This window comes from Tamandua tetradactyla, chromosome 20, assembly GCF_023851605.1.
Source record: "Tamandua tetradactyla isolate mTamTet1 chromosome 20, mTamTet1.pri, whole genome shotgun sequence".
Taxonomy (NCBI): Eukaryota; Metazoa; Chordata; class Mammalia; order Pilosa; family Myrmecophagidae; genus Tamandua; species Tamandua tetradactyla.
In genome coordinates, this window is record NC_135346.1 from 17,199,926 (window position 1) to 17,225,405 (window position 25,480).

Genomic DNA, 25,480 nt, shown 5'->3' on the forward strand with positions numbered 1-25,480 from the left:
CCCGGAAAAATCCACAACAAAACTACTAGAGCTAATAAATGAGTACAGCAAAGTAGCAGGCTACAAGATCAACATTCAAAAATCTGTAGCTTTTCTATACACTAGTAATGAACAAACTGAGGGGGAAATCAAGAAACGAATCCCATTTACAATCGCAACTAAAAGAATAAAATACCTAGGAATAAATTTAACCAAAGAGACAAAAAACCTATATAAAGAAAACTACAAAAAACTGCTAAAAGAAATCACAGAAGACCTAAATAGATGGAAGGGCATACCGTGTTCATGGATTGGAAGACTAAATATAATTAAGATGTCAATCCTACCTAAACTGATCTACAGATTCAATGCAATACCAATCAAAATCTCAACAACTTATTTTTCAGAATTAGAAAAACCAATAAGCAAATTTATCTGGAAGGGCAGGGTGCCCCGAATTGCTAAAACATCTTGAGGAAAAAAAACGAAGCTGGAGGTCTCGCGCTGCCTGACTTTAAGGCTTATTATGAAGCCACAGTGGTCAAAACAGCATGGTATTGGCATAAAGATAGATATATCGACCAATGGAATCGAATAGAGTGCTCAGATATAGACCCTCTCATCTATGGACATTTGATCTTTGATAAGGCAGTCAAGCCAACTCACCTGGGACAGAACAGTCTCTTCAATAAATGGTGCCTAGAGAACTGGATATCCATATGTAAAAGAATGAAAGAAGACCCACATCTCACACCTTATACAAAAGTTAACTCAAAATGGATCAAAGATCTAAACATTAGGTCTAAGACCATAAAACAGTTAGAGGAAAATGTAGGGAGATATCTTATGAATCTTACAACTGGAGGCGGTTTTATGGACCTTAAACCTAAAGCAAGAGCACTGAAGAAAGAAAGAAATAAATGGGACCTCCTCAAAATTAAACACTTTTGTGCATCAAAGAACTTCATCAAGAAAGTAGAAAGACAGCCTACACAATGGGAGATAATATTTGGAAATGACATATCAGATAAAGGTCTAGTATCCAGAATTTATAAAGAGATTGTTCAATTCAACAACAAAAAGACAGCCAACCCAATCACAAAATGGGAAAAAGACTTGAACAGACACCTCCCAGAAGAGGAAATACGGATGGCCAAGAGGCACATGAAGAGATGCTCAATGTCCCTGGCCATTAGAGAAATGCATATCAAAACCACAATGAGATATCATCTCACACCCACCAGAATGGCCATTATCAACAAAACAGAAAATGACAAGTGCTGGAGAGGATGCGGAGAAAGAGGCACACTTATCCACTGTTGGTGGGACTGTCAAATGGTGCAACCACTGTGGAAGGCAGTTTGGCCGTTCCTCAAAAAGCTGAATATAGAATTGCCATACGACCCAGCAATACCATTGCTAGGTATCTACTCAAAGGACTTAAGGGCAAAGACACAAACGGACATTTGCACACCAATGTTTATAGCAGCGTTATTTACAATTGCAAAGAGATGGAAACAGCCAAAATGTCCATCAACAGAAGAGTGGCTAAACAAACTGTGGTATATACATACGATGGAATATTATGCAGCTTTAAGACAAGATAAACTTATAAAGCATGTAATAACATGGATGGACCTAGAGAATATTATGCTGAGTGAGTCCAGCCAAAAACTAAAGGACAAATACTGTATGGTCCACTGATGTGAACGGACATTCGAGAATAAACTTGAAATATGTCATTGGTAACAGAGTCCAGCAGGAGTTAGAAACAGGGTAAGACAATGGGTAATTGAAGCTGAAGGGATACAGACTGTGCAACAGGACTAGATACAAAAACTCAAAAATGGACAGCACGATAATACCTAATTGTAAAGTAATCATGTTAAAACACTGAATGAAGCTGCAGCTGAAAAAAAAAAAAAGTGTCTCACATAACCATGGGGATGCAGTCCAAAATCCATAGGGCAGGCTGTGAAGGTGATGATGCCGATGGAGGGTCTGGATGAACTCCACAGGAGAGGCTCACCGGCCCAAGCAGGAAGAGCCTGTCTCTTCTGAATCCTCCTTAAAAGGCTTCCAGTGATTAGATTAAGCATCACTCATTGCAGAAGACACAACCCTTGGCTGATTACAAATGGAATCAGCTGTGGATGCAGCTGACATGATCATGATTTAATTCTATGAAATGTCCTCATAGTAACAGACAGGCCAGCACTTTGTTCAACCAGACAAGCAGGTACCACCACTTGGTCAAGTTGACACATGAACCTGACCATGAAAGATATGAACTAGGGATCTAATTTTTCCCCATAAGTACCACTTATTAAATTATTCTTATTCTTCCCATCCATCTATCATGCCACCTTAGTCATATATCAAAGTTCCAAATAAACAAAGATCTATTTCTGGACTCTCTAACCTATTCTGTTGCTCAGTTTGTCTATCTTTTACCAATACCACATTATTTCTGTAGCGCTATATTGATATCTGATACAGTAAGTCTCAATTCCTATTATTATTCTTCAGAAGTGTCTTGGCTATTTTAGGTTCTTTACTCTTTCATATAAACTTTAGCCTACCAAGTCCCATGAAAAACCCTCACTGGATCTTGCTATCCATGCACATTGAGTTTCTCTCCATTTACTTTCTTTATGAAGATACTGCACATACTTAATTAGGTTTATTAATAAGTACTTTATAGTTTTTATTGTCATTTTATAATAGCTATGGTATCTTTTTAAAATTACATTTCTGATTGTTCTGGTTTATAAAATGTAGTTGATTTCTGCAAACTGATCTTATATACCTTACCAAACAATCCTATTAGTTCTTATTTTTTGTCTGTATACTCAGTTAGGTGTTATGTGTAGATAATCAATTACCTCCATATCATGCCAGGGATTTTTTTTCCTCCTTTCCAGTTCTTAGGCCTCTAATTTCTTTTTTGAAATAAATTTTGCACTGGTTAGGATGGCCACAAAATTTTGAACAGAAAAGGTGCTAATGAATATTCTTGTTGAATTCCTGATTTTAAAGATGTTCTTATAGGATTTTTATGGATGCTGTCAAGTGGAGAACATTTCCTTATATTTTGACTCATGCATTTCCTAATATAACTTATGTTGACAGCTTAATTGAACACCATAAGTACATGGAACCTTGAGTGGGGCATGAAATTTTGTAGGTTTGTTCACAGTGATGCCCCAATAAATCTCAGAGTGATATAAACAGTGAATAAAAAAGTATTTGCAAAGTCCCCTTCGGGGAATGGCGAGAAAGGGGGACAATTCAACTTCCCCAAGTGGAAAATTCCTGATAGTCTCACAAGCAGTGGGGACAACCAAAGCAATAGGCTGAGCCTTCAATCTTGGGGTTTTGTTCATATGAAACTTAACCTCGCAAAGGATAGGCTAAGATTACTTAAAATTAGGCCTAAGAGTCACCCCCAGAGAACCTCTTTTGTGGCTCAGATGTGACCTCTCTCTCTCAGCCAACATGACAAGCAAACTCACTGCCCTCCCCCTCTCTACGTGGGACGTGACTCCCAGGGGTGTGGACCTTTCTGGCAACATGGGACAGAACTCCTAGAATGAGCTGGGACTCAGCATCAAAGGACGGAGAAAACGTTCTCAACCAAAAGTGGGAAGGGCGAAATGAGACAAAATAAAGGGTCAATAGCTGAAAGATTCCAAATAGAGTCAAGAGGTTATCCTGGAGGTTATTATTCTGCCTTAAATAGATATCTTTTTAGTTAAGGTGTAATGGGGAGGCTGGAGGGAACTGCCTGAAAATGTAGAGCTGTGCTCCAGTAGCCATGTTTCTTGAAGATGATTACGTAATGATATAACTTTCGCAAAGTGACTGTGTGATTGTGAAAAACTTGTGTCTGATGCTTCTTTTATCTACCTTATGGACAGATGAGTAAAACATATGGATTAAAAATAAATAAATATTAGGGGGAACAAATGTTAAAATAAACTTAGTAGATTGGAAAATAAGTAAATAAATAATAGGGGGAACAAATGTTAAAAAAACATTTCCTTCTATTTTTAATTTATTAAGTTTTTAATCATAAAGTTATATTGAATTTTATCAAATGTTTTTGTGCGTCTAATAAGATGATCATAGCTTTTTTTCATTTAATGTGCTAATATGGTGAATGTAGTCATATATTTTCTAATACTAACCCATACTTGCATTCCTGGGGTAAATCTAAAACTGTAAAACAAAAACACTGCACAAATGTTCATTATAACCATTGTCATCAAACTGTAAAGAGTCTTAAAAGCCAGGATGAGAAATTATAATTTGATAAGGATCAGGGAACCATTGAAGGTTCTGACTAGGAACTAATAAAAATGGAGCTCCTAAAATCCCAGTAGACACATATTAGCTCTGCTTTAAAGATACAGAGCAGGTGTAGATCAAATAGAGCCATTTTAGAAACACTGACAACAGTCTCCAGTGTGGCTAGTGAACAAGAAAATTCACTCTTTGTTGTGTTGGTTTTTACACTGCCCATCCTTCCAGAATGGTCCAATAATGATAACTCTCTCATAATTAATATTATGTTTACCAAAATGTCTCAAACATTAATTGCCTGTTATCAGAGGATTCAAATTACAAAAAATGCAATTTGCACTAAAATCTCCCTGAAAGAGAAAATAACTCACTTATGACCATGGGGCTGATTTGGGATGAGACACTGAGTTTCTCAATTCTTCATTCAGAGCACTTTCCACCCCTGATGTAGAAGTGAGGCTGGATGTCAGGAGGAACCCAAGGTCTCTTTCTTTCTTCCCCTGCACTATGGCTCTGTGAAGACATAGGAAGTCTGGTATGGATTCTAGGAACCTGATTTCTAGAAGGTACTAGCTTTTTGACAACTCACTGATCTTCCAAGGAGCAGAATATAAAGGAAAGTGAGTTTAGAGAAGTTCAGAAGTTTGTACAAGGTCACACAGATACTAAGTGGCAGAGATGGGATCTGAGCTCAAGTTTCTTTGACTTGAGCCCAAGCTATTTCCACTACAGCCTACACACTACAGCAGTATAGTACATACATGTACATATGCACAAACACACACATATACACATACATATGCCTCAGCCTCGGCTTAATGCTCAGGCCCAGGGTTGCTGAATCCCACCATCCCTTCCCCTAAACATTTATTTCTTCATTTATACCAGATCTTAATTAATGAGTCCCGAGCATAAAACCCCACCCCTACCCTTAAGAGGCCCCATTTCCCATATGCTCACTTCTTGATTCTACAAGGCTGGTGAATGCTCTCTTCCCAGCTGTGACTCGCAGACCACAATGAGGTATATTACTACTCCCTTGTCCAAAACCTAGGTCTAAGACCATATTTTTACCACCTACCCAGACCCAGAAGCCAAGATTACACACACATACACACACATCTCTTGGCAGACTCAGCCACAAGACATTTTCCGCTGAAAAGCATTTTTCAGTAAATGCTCTTCCTCTAAGCACAAAGTGGCTGATTTCTCCAAAAGAAAAGACAGGCTCTAGCTTCAACTCTCCCTTAAGCCTCAACCTCCATTTAAACCACACCAGACTCAGGAACCCCCAACCCACTCATCCATCAAAGCTAGGAACTAAACTTTTATCCTTGATATCTCCCACCACCCCCCATCCACCTCCTCTTTCACACACACACCTCACACATGCAGTCACCAATGCTATGCTCTTTCATATTTCTTTACCCCAATCCCTTCTCATAGTCACTACCACAACCTCAGTCCAGGCCACCATAAGCTCTGCCTGGATTAATACAACCTCTTCTCAGACTCCAGAGTGATCTTCACAGAAAATCACCGTGACCAAAGCATGTTCTTCCTGAAACCTCTCACTGGTTCCTCACTGCAGCCCTTCATAATCCAATCATCGCCCTGAATGAACACTTCTTGTTTCCACAGTACTACATACATACAATTGTCTAAATATACCAGGCTCTCCTGCCTGCTGCAGCTTTGTCTGCCTAGAAAACACTTTCTATTCCCACTCATTCTCCCTGTGTCCAAGCTAGTTCCTTCCTGTCCTTCAAGCCTCTCCCTGGAAGGTTTCCTTCTCATCCTCCACTGCTCACTAGGTTGGGTTCCCCTCTTCTATGTTACCACAGTACCCTGTGCTTCCTCCTATTATATTGTCATATTATATTTTACTTGTCTGTCTCCCCATCTCAGTATGTCCTAAGAAAGTAAATGTTAAACTATTGGTTGTGGGGTCAAAGGAACCCTGATTTGTTGTATTTTCCAATTTCTATGGCCAAAATACTCCCATTATGGCAGACTTCAAATAACCAAAGTGAAGTCACTGAGCATGCACAGTTGGGAAGAGATGTGCAGCAGAACACCATTATATCACTCTATAGTATTTCTACCATACAGACGCAATAGACATAAATAACATAGCATAGATCATATTAAAATAGAGTAAAGCAATTAAGAAGTAATGATTTTTAAGTATTTATTATATTTGCTCTAATATTTTTCTGTTTATAAAATTTGATTTTTAATAATGACTGTGTCTAATAACCAACTCCCAAAATTCCTGAAAATTTAACAATCAGCTCTTGTTAGTGGTAAGTGCTGTCTTCAGTACACCACTGCCCTCACCGGACCAGAAGGGACAGGAAGACCGTAAAGGTTATTTTCCTCTGAATTCTTAGCCACTGCTGCATAATAAGTGCTCAATAAATGATTACTAAGTAAATGAATGAATAGATAAGTAAATACGTATAACTACTGACAATTCCATCTTTCCTCACTTCCCCTCATTAAAATAATTATGGCTTTGTCCCTCTCAACTTCCCTCCTGCTTCTTCATGGAAGGGAGCTCTCTTAGCCAGCCCAGTCCCTTGTATTGGTGATACAGAATCAGAAGAATGAGGGGAGAGAGACAGCCAGCATCAGCCAGAGACAATGCTTACTCTGTCAAGTCTTAGGTTCTTTCCATTACTGAGGAAAATTCAGGAAATTAATGGAAAGGAAAGGACACTAAACAAGATGCCAGAGAGGCTGGAGACAGAAAAACCTCTGAGCAAGCTGAGGGAATAGAAGTTTATTTGGGGGATTTGTCAAATGAGGTGCTCCAAAGCATCCAGGGTGTGAGAGAATGGGGAGGAATTGAAAGATGAGCCTGAAAAGTACTGCTCAGGATTATGAACCGTATCCCCTGGGCGAGTCTTCAAGAGACGCAAACAACGATCAGAGTGCCAACAGCTGTACTTCTTCTGAGTTGACCCCGTACATATTCTAGGCTGCATGTGGCCAAACCACATTCAACATCTGTGACAGAGTAAGGAGAAACAAAGTCATTTAAAGGAGGCAAAACAACTCTGAGCCAGACTATGCTGAAGGAATTATAATTCCTCAACAAAGTAAGCTATCTTTAGAAAGGGATTAAGTGAAAAACAAGAATCAGAGCAAGTCTTTGGTCCAGCCCATCCCACGCTATCTAGGAAAGAAAATGATTTAATCATCATAGTCATTTGGCTCACCCTCAGATCATATCTCTGTGACAGAGCCTGAAGCCTGTAAATATCGAAATGCCATAACTTAGTCCCCAGATCACCAAGCAGCCTTTTAAGCAATTTGGTCTCCCCCATGGTTCGTCTTCATGGAGAAAGAAAGTGGCAGGCAGGCCTCGGGAACATCTTGCCAGTAAGTTATGCCTGGAAATGGATAAACTGGCACTCTGATTGTTGTACTTTAGTTTGTCATGAGTTTATCAGCATGCCTCTGCCTCTCCACATCTGGGCAGCAATGGGACACTGACAACATAGGGTTTCTGAATCTATGGGGCTCTGGGAAAACTGAAGATCCAGCATGTCTCTAAATCCTATAGGTTCAAGGCTAAAATGAGGTTTTGGCCTTGAACCATTTAGGTTTCTACTTTTAGTTTCTACTTCCAGATAGATGAAGGGCCTCGCACTTGAAGATATCTAGTCCTAAAATCAAGAAACCCTATTTAAACGCAGACTGCCATAGAGCCACATACTCTTCATATTGTTTTAATGGTTTCACCTCAGTTCACCGCGTCAGGCTGACTCCCTGCAACAGCACATGCGAACACACAAAAGATATGCATCAACAAGCTACAGCTCCTGGGTAACCGTTAATAACAGTTGCTATTTACTGAAAGTTAACCATACGTTAAACACTTTACCTCTCTTATTTCATTTTATCTTCAGAACAACCCTACAAGGTAGGTACTATTATCTCCAGAGGCACTGAGATAAAACTTGTCCAAAAGACCCCCATAGGTGGATAAATGGAGAACTAGCCCTCAAATATAGGTCTATCTTATCCTAGAAGCCTGTGAACTTAATAACAGTTTACAGTTACTTAAGATAATGCCCACAGCCCATCAGGCCAAGGAGAGCTCGATCCTCATTTCCTGCTCTCTGAGATTCCTCACTGTGTGGCCAAACCAGGCCAACTGAAGACGACTAAATCCTCTAGGACCTGTGATATAACTCCACTTCACTCTGGTAGTCGTGGGAAACTGTGCATGTATTGTAGTCAATATTAATTGTACTGAACTTGGAATTTCACACTCAGGCCTTCACACAAGCTAATCATGATTCATCAAAACAGCTACTGCCATTCTTATAACATGCTCCTTCATAAACAAGCTCAAAAATGGGTATCTTACTAATCACATCCCTAAGAGCCCAATTCAGACTGCTTTCTTCAAAATCCAAGGGGAAAACAACTCTTAAGCAAGCTGCGTAAAAATGTAAAACATAAGAGAATTGCTTGAGTTCAGACAGAATTAGACAAGGAGAGAGAAAGACTAAAAGAAACACACCCCCCATTTTGTGGTACCTTGGAAGTCAAGCTTATATTTGGTTTGAATAGGAGAACTCTGCTCTTCCATGTGTGTGGTTTTGATAAAGGCTACAGCAGACATCCCTAAGTTAAAAGGAAAAGTTCAGGAAAGTTGTTCTCAGAATCTGAAGTCTTACAAATTGTAAAAATTCTAACTTGAGAACAACTGAACTTATTAATATGATAATATCTAAAAACAGAGCATGTTAATTTTTACATAGTTGAGTAATTCTCTCTTCAGTTAACCTAGTTCTAGATTTCATCTAGAAATTGAAAAAAATTAAGTCAGTTTTATGATGGCGAATTTCATCAAATAAAGCACTTGCTTTTGAAAACTTAAATAAAAACTTTTTATCTGGATCTGTCCTAACAATATAAAACTTACTAAGCAAAGTCCTAAAATCCCAAATCTGGGTGTGGAGAAATCTAGAGGTTTCTTTCACTGACATTGTTTTGCAGTTAAAACCCTTACTTTGCCAAAAAGTATTTCCAAAATGGAAAATTTGGTTTCAATTATCATGGTTGAAATGCACATCTGCTTCCAGGAGCAGCAATGCCCAAAACTTTCTACTAGTTTCTACCCATGACTTCTAGGCTTGGAAGGGAAGAACTAAGTGACTTGTCAGTGGGAAGAGAGAAAGACTACATTGTTCAACACATGCTCTTCCTTGGGTCTTGCGGCCTTTTACCTGGCATTGCAAAACTCAACATTTAGAGAGCATTGGCTTTCTAAATCATGTCTTCTCAGAAAATATACTCTCGCTATTATTGGATCAAGGATGAAAAGATACACTCCTTTTAGCTCAGAAGCTCCTGACATTAAGGAACAGGCTCACCTCTAAGGACTCCTCATGAAATCTATAGGATAGTGCCAGGGGCATGCTACCACTCTCAAACTAGGGGCATCCCCATGCTTTTGATGAAGAAAATAACCACAATGTTTTTTAAATGGACAGCAAACTTCTCTTTTTTTATGTTGCTTCTTCCAAAAATTACAGTTCTCTTCAACTCTTGCAGATATGCCAGGGGCTGGGGCTGGAGCTGGCGATTTATTTTAATCCATCCGTAAGGCTGATTTCCAGAATGGAAATAAAATCCTATAGCAAGGGCAACTGCCATTTTCAATGTCTATCTGCTCTATACACACACATACACAGTTTATCACTACAGTAGGTGGAAAATCACAGAAACTTTTCCTTTGCAAAACAGAAGTTGGGGTCATCTTCCAACTTAACAAGCCACAATGATCCTCACAGAGGGAGCTGAGGAAGATATAGCATCAGAAGATCCAACTGACCTGGGAAGGTGGAAGGATAAAGGAAGAGTGAGTGCAAATCCACAGGTTTTTCTTAAGATTTTGACTTGAACAAAGGTTGATATCCAGCTCGTGGTTCCAAACCACTAAGGTGGCTAGATTCCTCATGATGTCTATAAAAAAAAAGGGAGTAAGGTAGAACTTTTTGAAACCTGGAAAAGGAAATGCCAGGCTCTATATGGTATCTTAGTGTGAGGAGATAATTTAGGTAACAAGCAGGATGATCGCCTAGGACACTCTCCCTAATTTTCTCATGAGAGTGAGGATATATTTCTGAGAAGACATGATTTAGAAAGCCAATGCCTTCTAAATGTTGAGTTAAGTGCTTCAGGTGATAAATACAAGTAGGCCCTAAAATATGCCTCGGTTAGTATCTCAGCAGCAGGTCATGGGATTCAACAGGCAATAGACTAGCCCCAACCATACAGCAGCTATCATTAATGAGTACTTACTTGTCAGAAAATCTTTACCAAGTGCTTTAAAAATAGTCTTATTTAATTGTCGCAACAACTCAATGAGATTTAGGTACTGTTGTTACTCTTCTTACACAGAAAAGAAAAATTAGTTCTGAGAAACTGTAATACATTCAAGGTCATACAAAGCTGACGGAGTAGACTCACTTCTAGGTCCGTGTTATTCCAAAGTGCATGCTTTTACCTAATAGCCTTTAAAAGTAGAAGTTATTTTCATACCCTCATGGCAAAGACAGAAAATTGTTCATTAGCAATTCTTGATTGAAAAGTTTTAATGATTAAAAACAGCCCCAATTAAGCTTTAGTGGGTTAAATGTGGAATGAACCCCAGATGCAGGACCCCACCAGTCTATGAAGGTTGGACATGTGATCCCAGGGCAGTCACTCAGCTTCTCTGGCCCTGGGTTTCCCAGGAAACTTGTAAAACAAGACTACTTTCCTCTGCTCTGCCCTACCTGAAAGCATTCCATGGGGTCAATTACCCGTGCTGAGATAATAAGGCAGATTTACAAGGATGAACCTGTTTGCCAAAGGTTTCAATTGCCTCTCTCACAAACTTTCTTTTTAATTATCAGAGCTGCTCATAGCAGTTATCTGTTAATCAGCTAATTATCATCCAGCACCTACTATGTGTACAGCTCCATAGTAGTCAATGAGCAGTATTCAGAGATACAAAGCACCATCCTTGCTCTAGAGGAGCTATCTCAAGTTAGGGGATCTTGTAAGATATGTGGAACAAAAGCACAGAAAGATCTGGTGGGCCTCTTATTCAGTGCCCAACTATGAGATACAAACTAGAGGTACTGAAATTCAGTAGAACATCATCAGGAATTTAAAAACCTGAGATTTCCAAGACGAACTAGTATTTCAAAACAGCCTCAACAGATGGATAACTTTTGGATAAGAGGAAGGGAAAGGCATTCTAGGCAAGAGAAACTCTGGGAGCTAAAGCTCTGAGGCTGGATGTACAAATATACTAGGGCAGTGATAAGAAAAGCACCTAAAAGAAGTTAGAAGGGGTAGAATGGAAGTGGGAATAGAGACTGAAGCCAGATTTCAGAAGACCTGAACGCCTGGCATAGTAAGCTGGACTTGGAGTGGGAACAAAAGGTAGTGAGCTGGGTGACCTGTAGAAAGCTAGAAGCTGCTAAGTTTAAATTTATTATTCTCTCTCTGCCTCCAACAGATGTCCCTGGTGTCTGGGGACTGACCAAAAGGCAGACAGTATGGGAGAAGCCAAGAAACGTGCAATCAGATGTTCTAAAACCAGAGACATCAGCCACCCTAGCTAAGAGGCATCAATATGTTGAAGAATAAGAGGGCTCCTTAGGATAAGGAATTCATTACATTTCTGAACACAGAACTGAGCACACAGTAGGTGCCCCAGAAATGTTTGTGAAGCAGTATTAATATTACCTTTGGTAGGCTGTTGGCAGTCCCCAAGGAACTGAAAGCCCCAATATGTCACAGGTTAAGCAAATAGGAACCTCTCAACCTCTAGCACATCACCTCTGTCCTTCTGCTAGCTACTAGGCCAATAGGAGAAGGGAAGGACACTGCCCACCTCTGCCCCATGCCCAGAAGCAAGCCTTCAGATGTTCTGTTGCCTAGCAGGCCACATGAAGTTCAACAGTAAGATCTCATTGCAAAGAGTGCCCAGGGAGAAGCTACACCAGCAGCACACAGAGTGAGAAGTCCCAGACTCTTCCTGTGGGAGTCACATCAAGAAACACAGGGTCTCTTCACACAAGAGGACAAGATGACATCCAATGACCATGCCAGTTCTAATAGAGTTTAGAGATGCTTCATGACATCACTCTGTCCCATGAGAGGGAGGAGTCAGGGGCAATCCGTGCAGAAAAATGCTCATTGAGGCACTCTCCAGACAGTGTTTGACTTAGTTGAACCCTTTATCATTTAACCACCTGGTTACTGTCTATTATCAGTATGGCAACTCTGATGCACTACTGTGGGCGACCCCTCCCTGCAGGCTTCTCTCCTTCTGTCTCCAAGGAAAATTTGGCAAGCTTTGTTTTCTACCAGCTGCAGACCATAGAATGAGGAGGCTGGCACTCAGGAGATGTTTTAGCCTGTTGACAGAGGAACCAGTCCATCCCTGCACTGCATTGAGCACCTTCATGATGAAAAAGTCAGATCCTCAAATAATAGTTTGAAAATTTATGAGCATTTCCCTACCAGGAAATAAACCCTCACTAGTCAGATCAAGCTCAATACAAGTACTTAAAATCCCTCCAGTTGATTTAAGAAGTCCCTGATGGAAGGAGCAAGAGTTCCTCCAAAACATACCTTCTTCCAGTGTTATTCATGAACTTTTCAATACAAATGAAACTCAATTCAGAGTTAAGTGTCATCTGAACGGATTTCTCTCATTCTTATCTGAATATGCATGTTTGTATATACAGGCATTTGCAACACACACTTATACACACACTTCTAGGAAAGACACCAGTAAAGCATGGGTGCTGAAGATTTCAGCACTTCACTGTGAAAATGCAAGCACTATATGGTAGGCCAGCCTGCTATGACATCAAAAAACATCCCCTACCAAAGAAAAAACACCCCGGAAAAGAAGCCAGGAAAGGGAAACCCCTCCTTAAAACAAGCCTGAGAAAGGTAATCCTCATTCAGCCTGTGCTGAAACTATTCCCCAATACCAGCCAAGAAGTCCCTTCTCTCAGGGTGCCCTGCTGCAGCCCAACAAACCCAAACCTGACTTTGTGGAAGCCAATTCTCTGGAGATTCCAGCCTTGGAAGGGGTGGATTTGGAAAAGGGCTTCCCTGCTCCAATTCTGCCGCCCTTTGGGATCCATCAGTGGCCAGGTCTTTCAACCCTGCCTAGCCAATGCAAACACAAAAGCTGGTGGCTACACCGCAAGCACACGTTTACACACACACACACACACACACACATCACTTATATACACATACCTTTCACCCTCCATTGTGCGAGGCCCAGCCGGAGAGGTGGCTGCTGAACTCTGCATGTACCCGGGGATCCTAGTCCTGTTCCCCAGTCCTCTGAGTTCTCCCAGCCGACTAGCGGGGGATCTGATTATCAACAGTGATTCAGCATGGCTGCAATTGTAGCCTCCTCCCTCTTGATCCTCCTTCCTCAGACTTACTCGCGCACGGCAGCTTCTACCGCAGAATCAGCAGCAGCAGAAAATGTCTTACCCAGAGCTCCCTGCAGTCCTTTCAGCTGCTAAAAGCAGCAACCCACTTGCTCCCCCCTCCCCCGCAGGCTTGCTGCTCCTCAGTCTCCTAGGAACAGCGGCAGCTCCAGCTAACCAAGTGCAGTGCCACCTTTCCAGCTGCTTCCACATCTGTCCAGGCATCACCAATCCAGCCGCCTGGCTGGCCCCGCAGCTCCCACCTCCTCTGTCTAGGATGCAAAGGCTCAGGCAGTTCCTCACTAGCTTGAGAAATACTGGTTCCCACCCTCTTCCCTGCCCCCATAGGCAATGAGTCTGTCAGCCTGGCCAGATTGCTGGAATGAGGAGGCCCCTCTGTGGCTTGCAGTGGAGTTTATCCACCTGGGCAAATTCACTGTGGGTCACAGCTTATATCACAATTCCTCCAAAAATCTACAGTAGCTCTGACAGTCTGATAAATGGAGAGATGCTAGGGAAAAGAGCCAGAAAGAAATGAGGACACAGAAAATGTGCTGGTAGAAATAGGTGAAACTGAAACATACCCTGTTTTACTGCAAGAAGCCATAGACTATTGCAGTAAAACTATCACAATGCATTCTGTATGCATTGATTTCTCTAGGCCAAATTGAAAGATCACAAACTTCATAGAAAAATGAAAAACCCTAAAATAGCTTTCCTGTAGTCTATCATATTGAAAGTTGACTTAAGCTGTTGCTCCAACTAATAAGTCTCCTACTAAAGCCCATCTCTAGCCAAAAATCTCTCACACACCCTGTACTCTCCATCTGCTAAGCTCTACTCAAGTTAATGTAAATTCCCCTGCCTGGAATGCCTTCTACAATCCTGGTCCCCAGTTTTTCTGGGAGGTCAGCTGAAATCCCATCTCCTCATAAAACCTTCCCCCATCACACCAACAACAACCAATACCCTTTGAATAGCCACAGCACGTGCTATTCTTTTTGCTCAGCTCATACCTCATATATTATCTTGGGTAATTCACTATGTTTTCACATACCCTGTCTCCCAAACTAAAAAACACTCTTGTGAAGGCAAGGAGCCCATCTGTGGCTCCCAGATACAGCCAAGAAGCTGAGAGGTAACTGGAGCAATAAACCACTGGTGACTGACTAAATCAGCAACCAAAATTAGTTTAAAAGCTTCCTTAATGCCTCAAAAAAAAAATCAGACATGAGCCTCTCTGTTCTGAGGGTTACATTCCCATTTTTCAGGTTCCACACTACCACCAGCTAGCTGTGTGATTTTCAACAAGTCTTTTTCCGCACACCAGACAATCTCGAGAGTTCCTTTCAGCTCTAAAATCTTATGATGCTAAAAATGATTTAAAAGTTCCACACTTCTCATTAGACTAATCTATAAGAATAAAGAATAAATTTTTACTGAACTCTAATGTTTGTAGGGCTTCGAAGGGAATAACATAATGTATGGGAAAATACAAGAGATGCTTAGCAAATCTATTATTGTTGTTATAATTTTGAACTGTTAAATTTCTTCAATGTTACAATTCTCTGAAGCCATGGAAGAAGGGGGGAACTATTGGGGATGGAATCATGTTCCCCACAAAAGGCATGTTCATATCCCAATCCCTGATCCTGTAGGGGTGAACTCATTTGTAAATAGGACCTTTGAAGATGTTATTAGTTAGAGAAAAAGAGGGATGAAGAAAAAGAGCAAGAGTAAAGTAGAACACTTTTGGCACAAACTGAATGAGGGTGGGTCTTAATCCAATATGGATGAAGTCCTTATATGCTAAGGAAATTGAACACAGAGAAAGAGCCCACAGGGAGCAGCTAGAAGCCTAAGTCAAAGGAACCCAGAAGAGAAAGGAATAGATATCGCCATGTACATTATCATGAGATAGAAAAACCAAGGATCAAGGATTACCAGCTAAGCCAGCCCCAGGATACCACAGTCTTCAAGGAGAAAGCACCTCCTTGCTAATTCCTTGATTTGAGACTTCTCTTAGCCTCAAAACCCTGAGCCCATAAATTCTTAGTTTAAGACAATCCATGGTATGGTATTTGTTTTAGCAGCCGGAAAATTAAAACAGGGGGCATTGAGGTCAAGGAATTAAGAACAACTTAATTTCATACAACCTGCAGAAGTTCAACTGGCTGAGAAGTTATTATCAAAGTTTATCTCCCTGAAATGGCCTTGAATGAGGCTATTTACACCAAGTTACTCTTTCTCGAGTAAGGAGAATCCTGGATACTTTTAGTTAACCCTACAGCCCTGTATCACCACTTCTTCCTGTCACAACAATATTCCTCTCATATCTTTCTCCCTGTTCCAGTTTACTAGCTGCTGGAATGCAATATACCAGAAACGGAATGGCTTTTAAAAAGGGGAATTTAATGAGTTGCTAGTTTACAGTTCTAAGGTCGAGAAAATGCCCCAATTAAAACAAGTCTAAAGAAATGTCCAATCAAAGACATCTAGGGAAAGATACCTTGGTTCAAGAAGGCCGATGAAGTTCAGGGTTTCTCTCTCAAGTGAGAAGGCACATGGCGAACACAGTCAGGGCTTCTCTCTCAGCTGGAAGGGCACATGGCGAACATGGCGTTATCTGCTAGCTTTCTCTCCTGACTTCCTATTTCATGAAGCTCCCCGGGAGGCCTCTCCCTTCTTCATCTCCAAAGGTCGCTGGCTGGTGGCCTCTCTGCTTTGTAGTGTTGCTCTCTCTGAATCTCTCTGAATCTCTCATTCTCCAAAATGTTTCCTCTTTTATAGGACTTCAGAAACTAATCAAGACCCACTCAAATGGGTGGAGACATGTCATCCCCTAATCCAGTTTAACAACCATTCTTAACTAAATCACATCAACCAGGGAGATGATCTCATTACAGTTTCAAATATACAGTATTGAATAGGGATTATTCTACCTTTAAGAAATGGGATTTATATTAAAACATGGCTTTTATTAGGGGGCATACTTCTTTCAAACCAGCACACTCCCTCTCTGTCCCTTCCTCGTCTAATCAACCTCCAAGTTCTGCTCCACATATTTCTTCTTGTGATGAATCACAGGGAGCAAAAGAAGCTGAGCATCACAAATAAGGAAACCAAATTCCAGAATCCATGGCAGAATGCAGGCATCCACCAGGAATGATGCATAAAAAAAAGAATGAGACGAGTCCCCATTTGTACACACCCTCATTCACAACCTCACCATATGCCACATCCAACAAACTAGAGAGAAAGAAAAAGGACAGAAACTGTACTACCATTTGCACACCTTATTCACCACTTACTCTCTCCATGGTAGGTAGGCAGAACAGGTAACACTAAGAGAAGGTCATCCAGAAAAGAAAGGTCATCTAGCAAAACCAGCATCTATCAGAGCTGAGGCAAGAATCAGACCCTCCAGACTCAAAGTTTCCACCCAATCTTCATCGGATTCAAAGCTATGGTTTAGACCTTCTATCTTATTGGCCAGCTCTATCTTTGAGCTATAACCTGAACCTGTTCGGTCCAGGCTAATTTTCCTGACTGGATTTCAGATTAAGGAGAGTTGCTTTTGGTTGTTAAATAAAGGACATTCAAAAGAACAAAAAGGTACGAAAGCTTCTTATAGCCTAGAGACAAAGGTTCCCTCCTCAGATTGCCCAGCAATAACATATATCTTCCAAGCCCTCCTTTCGATACCTAAGGTGTCTACACAGCCCACCATCAGGACCTCAGTTCTCCATTCCTAAAGTAATTTAACAGTTCACCTACATCAACTTTGTTTAGATTCCTTTGTCTCTAGGTCACTTAGGAAGAAGCCATGTTGGTCTAAACAGTTTTCTCCACACTCCATCAGGACACAGCAAGGCTAGTAGAATATAATTTATCTGAAGACAGTAGGCCAATCATTCTTCCTTTTCAGTGCCTGTTTTCCTCTTTTCACAGCTTTTACTCTCCTTCTCCAGGTCTTCACTTGCGTATCCGAACAATCTCTCAGCTGGTTAAAATACAGGGGCCAGATCAAAACACACAAGGAGACTTTTTAGGGTTATGGAAATGTTCTATATTTTGATAGTGGTTATAGTTGTGCAACTGTATATAACAACTACATCTAGTCAAACTATATACTTAAACTGGCAAATTTTATTTTATATAAATTATATCTCAATATTGCAGTTTGAAGTCCCAGAAAAGGCCATGTTCTTTCAATCCATTCCTGTGAGTACAGACCCATTATGGATGGGACCTTTTGGCTAGGTTATTTCAATTGAGATGTGACCCAGTCCATTCAAGGGAAGTCTTAATCCTTTTACTGGAGTCCTTTATGAGAGGACAAAGGACAGAAAAAGCTGAGAGAACTTAGGGAGAAAAAGCCCCCAGATGAGCTGAGAAAGGAAGCCAATGAAGCAAGGAGCTGATAGCAATGAAACCTGGGAAGGAAGCCACTGAAGCAAGGAGCTGATAGCAATGAAACCTGGGAAAGAAGGACCAGCAGATGCCAGCCATGTGCCTACCCTTGTGACAGAGGTGTCCCTGATGCCAGTGACTTTTCTTCAGAGAAGGTATTGTCCTACTGATGCCTTAATTTGTACATTTTCATGGGTTTAGAACTAAATTTGTAAGCTAATAAATCCCCATTGTAAAAGCCAAACCATTTCTGGTATATTGCATCCTGGTAGCTAAAATCAAAACACTCAGTAAATCAGGGCCAGAAGAGCAGGAATTACAGGTATAAAGTCAGACCCTTAGATGCCTGGCTTAATGCCCTTTTCACCTCACCTCTAGATGAGAACAACATTTGAACCCTTAAGGATATTTCACACAGGCTAGCATTAGAGGTTTCCAAATGCCTACTATCAGAAAATCTTTCCACCTGGATTCCTCTGGTTCCCTAGCTTACTAATCAAGCCTAACCAAAGATTTTCTTGGAGAAATCTAGAGGAACACCACTGGATCCCAAGAGAGTCAAAGAGAATTCAGATCAACTATAGCAGCCCGCAGGGTCCTTCATACAGGGTCCTTCATACATACATACATCACAAACATTCATCTACCAAGTTCTTCCTAAAACATCCTCTCTCTAATCTGCAGCCTGCAACTGGTGCCCTCTGCTGGTAAACATGAGCGGCTCTTAACAACAGTAAAACCTAATTATTGTGTCAGTGGCTTTTGAAGGAAAACAATTCTGCTTCCTTCAGAGAACGTCGGATTCAAGAAAAAGTATTAATTCTTAGTTACAACTTTTTCATAGGAACACGCAACTTTAAATCGACTGCATTAGTCCTCTATCTGCTAAAAGAAACTAGCTGTTTAACATGAAAAGGAAAAAAATATAGGTGACCATTGCCCCAAAGTCAAGAACACAACAGAAGTGTGTATGTGGGTAAGTTCAGGTTTGCACAACTAGCAGGCACACACAGTTGAGGACAGCACATTTAAATAATGCAAAACCCACATGCCAAGGATGCTCAAACATTCTGATCAATCTCTCTACCTTCATGCAAGTACATACTTATAATTCAGTCAAATAAGTCACACAACATACCTGCTCTGTTTATGCAATGGGTTGTTCTAGAGAACTACAACATAAATCTTATATGAATATATATGAAGGAGCTTACAAGCTGGTTGGGGATTTAGACATATTCATATAAACAATGGTAAAAAAATAAGAGAAGTATAGAAAAGGTACTATGGAAACTCAGTGACGGAAGAAGGGAGGACATGGGAATATACACAAAATTGAGAATGTAACAAATAATTCTGTGGGGTTATTTAAGTGGTGTTCACACTTGTAAATATTTGCTGTAACTAGGTAATTTCCATTTTCTGTGATTTCACTTTTTAATTTTAAAAGTTGAATTTCTCCATCCCACTACTTTAATATAATTACACATTACATTGAGTAAATAATACCCATTGTTTCTTGAACTCTACTTTTTTCATACACCCTACCTTTTCCCACATTTCTATAATATTCATTTTATTAGCAGCAAAATATTTCACCTTTTAATAGAGCACAATTTAGTAAACACTTCCTTTATGCTTGACATTTAGACAGTTCCCAATTTCTTACTATAGATAATACTATAATGATCATTTTTGTACAAAGACATTTTGCTTTCACTGAATTATTTTCTTAGGTTCCAAATAATAGAGTCCTAGAGCCAAAAGTGTGAATGAATACTTTCATGGTTCTTACTAAATAAAGCCTTACTGCATCCTCCCCACTCCCCCACTTTTCCTAGCCTAATGAAGAAGTTACTTCTGCAATTTCAGTTACAAAAGTGTGGCTAAAACATATTGTAGGAAAGCAAACAAACTCCAACACTGAAAACAATAAGCTTTCAAATTCATAGTTTCAGATATTTGAGGAGCACTGGCAGTGACTGTGAGGTCAGGAATAAAGTAGGAATTCAGAAGAGATGTATGTCAAATGGGCATTTTTGCCACAATCTCCCTTCTGTGAGCCAAGATTCACCTTTCCTGTACCCAAATTTTCTTATTATGTGATTAGGACAGAGTAACTTTCTTCACAAGGGAGTAATATGGTATTGCTCAATCAAATCAGCTTGCAACTTATTTAATTGCAAAGAATTAAAATAATAATAATGTGCTCCTAAGAACATACTGTCCACACAACAGCACCTGTTGTGGGGTGCTGTTGCTTCTATTAGTTACACTTCTTTCCTCTATGCAATTATTTATGGCACCTACGTCAGCAGCTGCCTTTACTTAGATCATTGACCTATACAAGGCAGTCCTTTTCATAATTCACTCACTTACAAGGGATTTACACAATTACAGTGAGCCTCCCCAGCTTAAAACTGCTGGAAGCTGCAATAATGAAGAGCCCTGCCTGTACCTGTATCAGGGCACCCAATACCAGCCCCATGTTTTGAGATTTGCTAGAAGTACTCACAGAGTGCAGCAGACCAAGTGCTATACTCACACCTAAGATTTATTATAGCAACATAGTAGGTATACACAGCCAAATGGACCATATGGGGAAAAAGACACATGCAGAGTATGGAGGAATCCATGTGCAGGCTTCCTTTTGCTCTCTCCCTCCCACAGCACACTATTCTCCCAGCAGCAAAAATGGAGCAACATGTGTATGATGTTTAAGACCAAGGAAGACCATAAAGGACTCAGTACCCAAAGTTTTGATTGGGAGCTGGTCACATAGGCATCCTCTGACTAGCATGAACCAAAATTCCTTCCAGAAGGAAAACAAGTGTCTAGGATAAGCTTTTGCGTGCACAGTCTAAGCACAGTAAACCACCCTTATCAATTAGGGACTGTGCAAACACTCCCAAAATCTAAGTTCCCAAATGCCAGCAAGGGCCAACCTTGCAAGTTGGCCCTTCTAAAACTTGCAACCTCAGGCTTAATATGTAACTCTTCAGTGCACATCACCAATTAAAGATTAATTTTGGCCAAAAAGCATCATTTCTCAAAAAAGGCATATACCTGTGGTAGAATTAAAGAGAGCTTAGGTCTTTCACACCTTAATCTAAGTAGTTCTGATTGCCTGACTCATCAAATCTCATTGAAAGCAGGTGTGCCACAGGACTAGGCCTTTTAAGCAAGGGAAAGCCAGAGGAAATCTTTTAAAAGTCAAGTCACATAATGTCAATCCTCTGTTCAAAACCCTGAAATGGCTCACCATTTCACTTCATAAAAGGTCAAATCCTTCTAATGGGCCTACAAAGCCCTTCATTATCTGGCCCATCTCTGACCTCATCACGTTCTCCTTTCTTCCTCTTCCCTCTTTGCTTCCACTATGGCCTCCTTGCTATTCCTCAAGGATGCCAGGCACAATCCTACCTCAGGGCTTTTGACGTTCCTATTCCTCTACCTGGAATGTTCTCCCCCCAAATAGCTACAATGTTCACTCGCACATTTCCACCAGATCTTTGCACAAATGTCACTTTCTCAGAAACACCTACCCATACCACTCTATTTTAAATGGCACGATATTCACAAGCAACCTAACTTTTTTTCATATCACTCATCTTCTAACATATAATTTATGCTTTATTGCCTGCCTCTCCTCACTAAAATTAAGTCCATTTAAGGGACTTTTTACTCTCTTGTCCACTGCTTATCTCCAGCTGAATCATCAAGAAGAAAACTAATAAATTTTAACCTAACATAGTAGGAAACAGGTAGGTAGGCAGGTACTGAATATCAAATAATGAGGAAAAACTCATTACAGGTGAGAAGTGTAATCTAGTGCAAACAGTAGGTCTTTTCCAAGTGACTGAGAGATCAAAGTCATTAGAAGATGTGGAAGGGATTAAACGAATTTCACTGAAGAGATGACAACAGATGGCATTCAGAAATAGCAAAACTGAAGAGTTTTAATACAAGGAACTATTTACAAGGGTGTGAGAACAATTAAAGGAAATCAACAAGGTTTGGTGAACCATCTTGGGGGTAACAGTAAGTCTGAAGTAGCAAGAGGAGGGAGTGGTTACCAGAAGCCTAGAGTGGTTACCTAAAGCTGTAAGAGAGAGTCTTTGGAATGGAGCTGTGGCCACTGATAGCCTGCTGATGAGTATATATATTTTGGGGTGGGGATAATAAATACTTTGACCACCCACTTCTCTCAACCTTCAGGTCAACTGATATTTTCTCCCACTGCCCAAACTCAACATGAAGCTAGAGAAGAGAGTATACAATTCTTCAAGAATCAGCCTCCCAGGAACACAGAGCAAGGGAGAGTAGGTGGAAATTGGATCAGGAAGAGCAAAAAGAGAATATCTAACACAGTGACCATTTTGTAAAGCTATCTGCAAAAGACACTGTAGTGGTTTGAAGCTGTATGTATCTCATTAAAACATATTCTTCAATCTAATTCATTTCTGTGGATGTAGACTCAGTGTAAATAGGATCTTTTGAAGAGGCTACTTTAAAGTGTGACATACCTCATTCAGGCTGGGTTTTAATTCTCCTACTGAAGTCCATCCTTTATAAATGGAATGAATACAGAGAGAGAAAGCCATGGAAGTAGGAAAGCTGGAATCAATATAACCCAGAAGAGAAGGGAGAGATCAGCTGACACCATTTTGTGGCAGAAGAATAAAGGGTAGCTGGCAGCTGATCTTCGTGAAGCATTACCTTGATAATGTCTTGAGTGGAATGTTTTCCCAGCCTCAAGACTGTAAGCTAAGAAATTCCCATCATTTAAGCCAACCCATTCCATGGTTTGCTTTAAGCAGCCTAGGAAACTAAAGTAAACACAAAGCTTCAAGGTGGTGCTGGCATCTTCAAATCACTATGTCCAAGTCTTTCTTCTAAATCTCTTCCTCTTCCCACTCACACATTAGTAATTTTGATTCAACTACCTCCTCTTCCTTGTTTCCCACATATCTATGATGACTTCACAACTTCTCGCAAATTCCCTTTCAGTCTAGTTCCAATGCTTCCCCTTTGTTTATGTGCTCAATTCTCTTACCTGGTTACATCAGTTGTCCTAGCAGCCTTGCCACCCGAAACATTCTCCCACTGCTATCTATTTTACTTTGTGCTACTAGACTTAACTTTTCTAAATTAGTTCTACTATCACTGTTGTTGCTCAAAAACCTTGAGTGACATCAACTGCCCACAAGATAAAGTCCAAATTCTAGCCTAGTGCTCAAAGACTTTGGGCATATGGTTCTAATTTACTCTTCCCAATTAAATTAGCCATTTGCTATTTGGAAGCCAATGAAGTTTAATGGAGAGTATGAGCAATGGAATCAGTCAGACTTTGATTCAACCCAGCTCTGTCATTTTATCACCTAGGAAAGTTATTTAACCTGAGATGAGCTTCAGCTACTTCCTCCACGAAGCAGAGTTACTGAATGGGCCCAATGAGAACTTTTATGAACATACTTAGAGCAGTGTTTAGCACACAGTATTTAGCATACTTCTCTGCATATACTCTATGCCTCTATTTGTCCCTCTACTTGAAATGCCCACTTCCCCCTCCAGCCTTCTCTATTTACCTAATCTTTCAAATGCTACATCCTCCATAGTGCTGTTTCTGATCCTTCTTCTTACCCAGAAGTCATCTCTCTTCAGCTCTCAAAGTATTTTATCTGCACCTTCCTTATAGAATGAATACTTAAAACTTCACAGATAGTTACCATGATTCAAGTAGCTTCTACTGAAGTTGAAAAGGCAGAGGTTTAAGGGGCGCCCACATCGAACCTCACCCAAGTACAGAGCAAATCTTGGTTAAATACCAAGTATAAGTTACTAAGAGTCCTCTATGGAGTATATATGCATGTCATTACTCTTTTCAAAACAATTACTCATTCACTTCATTAACTGTGCAAATACTGCACGATTGGAGTTGGAATAAATAGAGCTGTGCCTTTTGCTAGTCAGTCACACCCCTTATTAGGGGTAACAATAATAGGTTTTTGTACCAGAGACTGTAGTAAACCCTTTACATGCATTCACTCATCGAATCTGTTCGACAACCTTATGAGGCAGGTATTATCAGTGTCTCCTTTTTTATACATATGGAAACTGAGATTCCTGCCAACAGGTTTAAGGAATGGAACCTGGTCCATTTGCTGCCAAAATTTAAGTGTTATGAAATATTAAATCATGCACCCTGTGATGGAAACTGCATTTGTAGCATAAACATCAAAGACAAAATGCCCCTTGCATATAGTGTTCAAAATAATAAGTAACCAATGAAGGAAGATAATTTTAATCAGAGAATGTTCCTTCAATGACAATGGAGTTAACTGCAATTTCTTTGGATGGTTTGAACAATCTGAGTGCCATAATGCTGAAGAGAAAAAAAAATGCATCATTTCAAAAGAAATTAAATTCCTACTAGAATGCAAGTTCTTTGAAAACAGGAACACGTTTGTCTCACTGCTATATATCCCTAAATCCTAGAAGTATTTTGCACAAAGATGTTCAAAAAATACCTGATGAAAATGAAGGTAAACATTGGGAAATAAGCATATTGTTTAAGCGGCATAAGTTTACATCAGAGCATTTTAGAACAGGAAATAATGACACGAAGCTATTTCAGGGTAGGTTTCTTTATTTTTTTAAGTAACCCCTTATATAGTGGTAAAAGAATTAAAGGAGCCAAAAAAAGACTGACTGAGTAGAGAAGGGAACATTGAGTTAAGAATGCCTAGCAGAGGCATCCTCTTGAATCATGTAGCTTCAAGTAAAAAAAAAAGGTGGGTAAAGTAAGTACAAGAGACTCAATCCACCTTTCTAGCCTTCCGAATTTTGGATTCCTTTATAAAAAGTAGCTTTTCACTTATCTCATTTTAATGATAAATTTTTATCTGGTGGTATTTAAATTCTCTTTTAGAGAGAATATGATGTTCAGCCCAAAGCAGGTACCAATATGAAACACTAATTTTCCCAAACCAATCAAGCACCTCTCTTTGGAAGGAGCAATACATTCTATTTCCCAAGTATTTAGTAAGAGACTAAAGAATCAAGAACACCCACAATGTGCTAAACTCAGATTCAATTAGGATAACTCATGCCCACTTATTTTTCAAACTAATCCCACCTCCCCCAAAATTATACCACTGTTAACTTTATTTCTACAGTAAAATTTAGGGCACACAGAACCTTCCAATTATGGCAAACAGCTTCTTTTTCATCAGAAACTGATTTAATTACTACAGTAATTATCTTCGAATAAAACTATCTTTTAAGATTAGCTATTAAGTCACAAT

The 25,480-nt window shown here is 40.0% G+C and overlaps 1 protein-coding gene across 8 annotated transcripts in view; it reads right to left on the reverse strand.

The window, feature by feature from the left end:
* The window catches only part of KLHL3 (kelch like family member 3), a 382,736-nt gene that overhangs the window by 175,300 nt on the left and 181,956 nt on the right, over positions 1-25,480 (reverse strand). Inside the window, exon 1 of one of the 8 annotated variants that reach the window (XM_077138536.1) lies at positions 13,579-14,055. The exons of 6 other annotated variants lie outside the window; for them this stretch is intronic. In XM_077138536.1, the coding sequence (XP_076994651.1) occupies positions 13,579-13,634 (56 nt within the window). In that variant the 5' untranslated portion in view covers positions 13,635-14,055. Of the gene's footprint in view, positions 1-10,138; positions 10,212-13,578; positions 14,056-25,480 lie in introns of those variants that run through there. One more of the 8 variants, XM_077138545.1, reaches the window with a different exon arrangement.